The 6,264-nt window shown below is 36.7% G+C and overlaps 1 protein-coding gene across 2 annotated transcripts in view; it reads left to right on the top strand.

Moving 5' to 3' along the window:
* The window catches only part of PDE7A (phosphodiesterase 7A), a 112,192-nt gene that overhangs the window by 85,942 nt on the left and 19,986 nt on the right, over positions 1–6,264 (top strand). For both annotated transcript variants that reach the window (XM_007448469.1, XM_007448470.1), the window contains exons 4-5: positions 3,786–3,937; positions 5,736–5,799. In XM_007448469.1, coding sequence (XP_007448531.1) covers positions 3,786–3,937; positions 5,736–5,799 — 216 coding nt within the window. The remainder of the gene's footprint in view (positions 1–3,785; positions 3,938–5,735; positions 5,800–6,264) is intronic.

The following is a 6,264-nucleotide window of genomic DNA, read 5'->3' as shown; positions in this document are numbered from 1 at the left end:
CCGTGTACTGATAGGGAAAGAGCTCTAAGATAAATTAAAAAACAAAGTATACAGAACAGGTTATATGGTATGCTGCCATTTACGTAAAAGAAGTAGAAACATAGTATATAATGATGTTTCCATATATTTGATCCAAAAACTGAGAAAGGATACCCACAAAACTTGTAAAAGGTGATCATTTTAGGGGAGAGTTTGGCATTTGGTTGGATCAGAAACTGGGTAGGGGTAAGGTTTTTCACTGTGTTCTTTTCTCCCTCCCTCCTTCTTTCCCTCCTTGATTTTCATTTTTGAAATGTGAGTGCAGTACATATTAAAAATTAGATCAATGAAAAAACAATCAGATACCACCCCTCCCCCCATTTTGGTCCTATGCTAAGTCTCAGGCAAAGCTTTGAGGTAGTTTTAATTACCGTCTCTGCAAAGTCTCATGGGATTTTCAGTTCTTTCTGGAATGTAATCTTCTTAGGTATAGGCTCCTCAGGCCCCCTAGGTGAAGAAAATTCTTTTCACTGGGTGATTTGCCATTTCATTTGGGCAGGTTCTCTGTCCTTTCTTAGACTGTATGTGAAATAATCAGTAATTGTTAAGGCTGGTTCTATCACTAAGTGAAGGTCTGTTTCTTATCCTGTTGTATAGGTTATTTGTGGGATTAGTCTTGCTGGTAGGCATTGGGTTCCTATGATTAGTGAGCTTTTCGCCTTCAGTTAATATCTAATATTCATGCTCAACTTAATGTGGTCAAAACAGAACTCTTGATAATGAGTCCCAACTTCAGGGCTCTGTGAAACAGGAAAAAAGACACTAATTATGGTTAGTTTTTTTCAGTTAAGGAAAATGAGACATTGAGAAGTTGTGACTTGTGAGAAGTCACCTAGAAGATAGGAATAAGGCAGGGGGAGGTACAGCCGTGATCTCGTGGGTAGAGCGCTGACTCCCAGACAGTGCCACCTGTCTTAACCATTGACAGTGTGAATCCTGCCATGTTGATGTAGGGACTTAGCACAGTGGATTGAGCCCCTTCAAATGAGGCTTATTAATTTTTTGGACCTTATGTAATTATCCTCCCAAAGAGATTCTCAAGTTTACTTCAAGGGTGGATTAGTTTGGACATACAGTTTGGGAGCAGTGATCCTACTGTCAGTGTCCACACACAGGATGCAAAGGAATTGCCAGTGATAAAATTGTTACCTTTTGTGTGTGATTTAAGATAGTAACTTGAAGGGAATGCTCATGAAGTCACGCTTATGACCTTGAACTCTTTTAGGTTGCTTTTCCATAATGAGTAGAATACGTGTCTTCTGCAACATTTTTTAGAAGCTTTCTAGATGCCTTGGCTCTAATGCGTTAATTGTATTGCATTTCTACTTTGGTTTCTAAGGTGGGGATGATAATCTTTGCCATCTTCACAGGACTGTTGTGATTATTAAATGGGATGGCAGATGTGAACGTGCTTTTTAAATAAATAAATAAATTTATTTTTAAAAAATCTAGTTGTCACCCTATATTGGCTGTATGATCTTATATATAATCTCTTGTAGATTCAGTGCGCTCATGTATAAAGTGGAAGATAATAATACTCGTTTTTTTTTTTTACATTGTTGAGAGCTAGATGAGATACCTTTTTTTTTTTTTTAATTCATTTTATTTATTTTTGGCTGCGCTGGGTCTTTGCCGCTGCGTGTGGGCTTTCTCCAGCTGCAGCGAGCGGGGACCACTGTTCGTTGCGGTGCATGGACCTCTCATTGCAGTGGCCTCTCCCACTGTAGAGCACGGGCTCCAGGCACACGGGCTCAGTAGTTGTGGCTTGCGGGCTCCAGAGCACAGGCTCAGTAGTTGTGCCGCATGGGCTCAGTTGCTCTGCGGCATGTGGCATCGTCCTGGACCAGGGCTCGAACCCATGTCCCGTGCATTGGCAGGCGGACTCCCAACCACTGCGCCACCAGGGAAGCCCTAGATAGCTTTTTTTTAAAGCACATGGAACATTACTTTCACTGAACTTATTAAACTAACCTCATTTCCTCAAACATACTAATTCTAGTTCAGACATAATCACTTGATATTAATAACATTACCATTTTGATTCTAGTCCTTTTAATGTAAGTTACATTGATAAAGATAAAAATTTAACTCCACAGTTGTTCTAGATACTCTATTTTAGATCCACTGGGATGAAAAATGAGAAAAAACCCACGTAACTGCGTTATCTTATTTCTTGCTTATGTGAGTGTATGGGAACCTCAAAACTCATCAGGTATTTCAAAAACAGTATGCATTTATTCATTTACTCAGTATATTTTATACATACCTACATGGCACTATTATTAGGCTTTGGAATACAAAGATGAAAAAACATAATCCGTGCCTGTATTGGAGGTCATCATTTGTTGAAGGAGACAGATAAATAAGCAGTTGTAATAACAGCATCAAAAGTAGTGTGATAGGTGTCTGCACGGGTAGCCTTGAGAACCCAGAGGAGGTGCCTCCCATCTCTCCTAGATGGGGAATGTGTATATAGGTGTCCAGGTGTGCTTCCCAGGGAAGGTGTCATCTGAGTTGAGTCTGGAGAGAGCCAGAACCTGGAGCATGAAGCCTTTTCTTCCAGGCCAAGAAGATGGAGTTCATTTTAAAATGATGAGGGATCAGTGAATATTTTTATTTAGAGCAACATAAACAGATTTGGAACTTAGGATCATTACCTAGATGCATATCTCCAAGCAGTGGCATCAGCATCAATTTTATTATCCTCTACATTGCCATCATTTATTTAATACCTATTATATATCTGACTCATGTGTATATTATCTCATTTAATCCAGCACCCTTTGAACTACATATTATTGCCATTATTTTATAGATGAGAAAACACTGGGTGATAGAGGTTAATAGAACAGTTAGTGACTGGACACACAAGAGAGAATGTGTTTGATTACCTGTCATTCCACCAGTGGGATGTTAATGGAAGGTAAGATGAGAGATGATGATCTGTTGATCCTTAGTGTTCACTTTGATGTTTCGTATTATGAACATTTCACTTAACTTAGTTAGATTCTAGAATTTAAAGATAACATTCATGCCCTACAAGACAGCTTGTAACCAATGTCTTTTATTTTGTCTGGTGCCCCAGAAACTTTGGTTCATTCTAACACTACAGGGACACATGACTGTTAGACTCATGGAAAGAAAACGTATCCGTATCCAATGTGGAACCACATTTTCTTTTCCTAGAGTTTTTCATCTTGCAGGATTTTTATCCCTATCCTTTAGAACTCTTACAGGGTATAAGCTACTTTATTCTCCATTCCATCTCCTTTTCCTCTGAATAAAATTCTCTTAAGGAAAGATTTGAAATGATACCTCATTAGGATTTGAGATGTTTGAGTTGAATAATTAATTCTTAAAGTCTCATATATAACTTGGGACCTGGCTTCTCAATATGAAGGGTAGTTTGAAACTAGATTTTGTCTTTCTGCTTCATAGTGTTTGTATAGTGTATTGAGGCGATGGAGTGAAAGGTAATCATTCTTAGGAAGTTAAAAAAAAACTGATGATTAATCTAACCACACTCCTCATTAGCTTTCTAAATGCTGATAAAATTGGCGATTTGCCCCTTCATTCTTAGCTCTTTAATTGAAAGTACAAATAAAGTACCTCTTCTCTCCTAGAAATATGGCATGGCAGCTGATTAATTTTAAGAAATATTTGTATGTAACTAGAAGGGGTACAACAAAGATAGGGTATGCACAGTTTTGAGTCGCTCTACTCACCTTTTACTCCTTTTATTTCAGCTCAATCTGAAATCGAAGTTTCTGTGTCTGCAAGGAATATCAGAAGGTTACTAAGTTTCCAGCGGTATCTTAGATCGTCACGCTTTTTCCGTGGTACCAGCGTTTCGAATTCTCTAAACATTTTAGATGATGATTATAATGGACAAGCCAAGGTGTGTATAGCTTTTTCAAGAAAACATTAATTCTTAGACAAGTTTAACGAAGGCTTGTTTTTCCCATGTGGTACTGATTTATAGAGCCTTTTTTTTGTATGTGAAATCAGTTGAACCCATTTTTCAGGTTTTCCCTTTAGAGCAGCTAGCTGTTCATCCTATAATTAGGTATTACAGAGCAAGGAACATTTCTGAAGTAACTAAAATAATGAAAATGTTTTCAATTTATTATAACAGTAAGTAGATCAATAGAAAGTTAAGCTATAAGATCACACTTAACGCTGGGAAGAATATTATGGATTGTCTGATCTAATTTCTGTATTCTGTACTTAACAGTATGGCCTTAAAAAAAAAAAAAAAAAAAGAACACTATGGCCTAAATAGTATAAGGAACTTGGTTGAGCTCCCCCAGCTGGTTAGAAGTAAACGCAGCACAGGAAGACTCATGACTTTCAGTCTAATGATTTTTCATAATCTCTTGTATCAGTGGAAGGTTTAGATTTTTTAAAAATTAAACTCGGTGATTGTGTGCATTGTTTTCTTTATATAGTTTAAAAGAAGTATGTTAATGAAGGTGGAAGTTAGTTGAGGTTGTTTTTGACCAAATGAGGATTTTTTAATAATCTTATGTTTCTAATATTTGTAAAAGTATTCTTTGACTTAATACTTACAGGCCAGATGTTGTCAGTTTGTGTAGATAGGGTCGGGGTACCCACTCTACGGTTATACTAAAGTGAAAAAATTTGCCTCTCAGTTTGATAAAACAAATCAGTGGAAAAGTACTGATGCTTTCCTTAAATTTTAAAAAGTTCACAAGTTTTGCTTTTTAGAATGAGAATATTATGTGTTTCATTGGTTGTTAGTATTATAATCTCAACCAGTAGTACCTTAATGTTGCTTATGTCTGTTAGGTCATAAATGTATACGACAGTGAAGTTTTGGATACAAAATAAACATTTTTTCTTGAAAATAAAGTCCACAAAATTTTCAGGTTACAAATATATGGTGTAAAAATATCTGTTTGAGTTTTAGGGTTGTGGGATTTATTTACTGGGCTGAAATAACCATCAACCTAAAAATTAATGTTAAGTGCTATTGACTATTTTATAAGGCTATTTAAAGAATATAAATAAATACCCATAAATTGGGAGTGTATTTTCAGAAAACGAATAACAAATAATTTGAGTGTAGTATAGTGTAGGTGTCTGGTGCCTAGGTTCCAGAATCAGACCACCTGACTTCAGATCCCAGCTCTGTTACTTTCTTGCTGAGCAAGTTAGAACTTTTTGCCTCTTTCCCCATCTATAAATGAGGATTGAAAACAATGCCTGCTTGATAGTGTCGGTATGAAGAGTAAGAGTGAGTAAAGAGTAAAGCACTTTTAACAGTGCCTGGGATATAGCAGGTGTTCAGCTATTATAATTTACTTTTATTCGATTTTAAAAATCTGGTTTCTAGACCATGCAGTGTATGAACCACACTTCTGTGATGTTAAGTTATATTAGAATTCTTGACCGTTCATGGGAGTATAGGAATAAGTCGAAGGGAACACTAACCTTACCTATACATTTATTAACTGGAAAACAAAATAATAATTCTTTTTTCAAATGGAGTTTATCCCTCTGGACATGTTTTGGAGCCGTTTGGAAAGGTCATGATTGAAGGGAGAATGATACTTAACATTCCTTAAAGTAAATCAACCACTTCCCATTTCCATTAACTCCTGTGGACTATCTACAAAAGATAGAGAATGTTACTGAAATTAAATTACAGTAGGAATGTTTGGTTTTCATTTCAGTGTATGCTGGAAAAAGTTGGAAATTGGAATTTTGATATCTTTCTATTTGATAGACTAACAAATGGTAAGTGGAGAATTTGACTCTTACTCAAGTTAATGTATTCCTGAGATTGCTGCACTGATGGTACAGCCGCTGGTGGGCTGCTGCTCTCATTTACTTAGGTTAGGAGCCCTCTGCTGGCAGAGGGAGCATTGTTGTGTTGCTTCTTTAGTGAGTGACTTGTAAGCCTAGAGAATCAATCTAAAATTTTATTTTTTGATTATTACTCTAGTAGTAATCAAAAGTAACCACTGTCATCATCACTTGGGCGTCCCTTATTAATGCTACTGATGTTAATAACCCAGGGTGAACATCGCTATCTCCTCGTTCTTTTTTTTTTGGTTTCTTTTGTACTGTAGTCACAGTGACATCCTCTGATCTTGTATTCCAGTTTTGATAGCCCCAGATATGTGGTAGATTAATGACCTTTTGAGAGATGGCTTTTCTTCCAGCTCTGGCTCCTAGGCTTTCCTTTCTCTGCTCACTTGA

Source organism: Lipotes vexillifer, unplaced genomic scaffold (assembly GCF_000442215.2).
Source record: "Lipotes vexillifer unplaced genomic scaffold, Lipotes_vexillifer_v1.1 scaffold815, whole genome shotgun sequence".
NCBI lineage: Eukaryota > Metazoa > Chordata > Mammalia > Artiodactyla > Lipotidae > Lipotes > Lipotes vexillifer.
The sequence above is the reverse complement of the archived record's forward strand: the minus strand, read 5'-3'. Positions and strand labels throughout refer to the sequence as shown.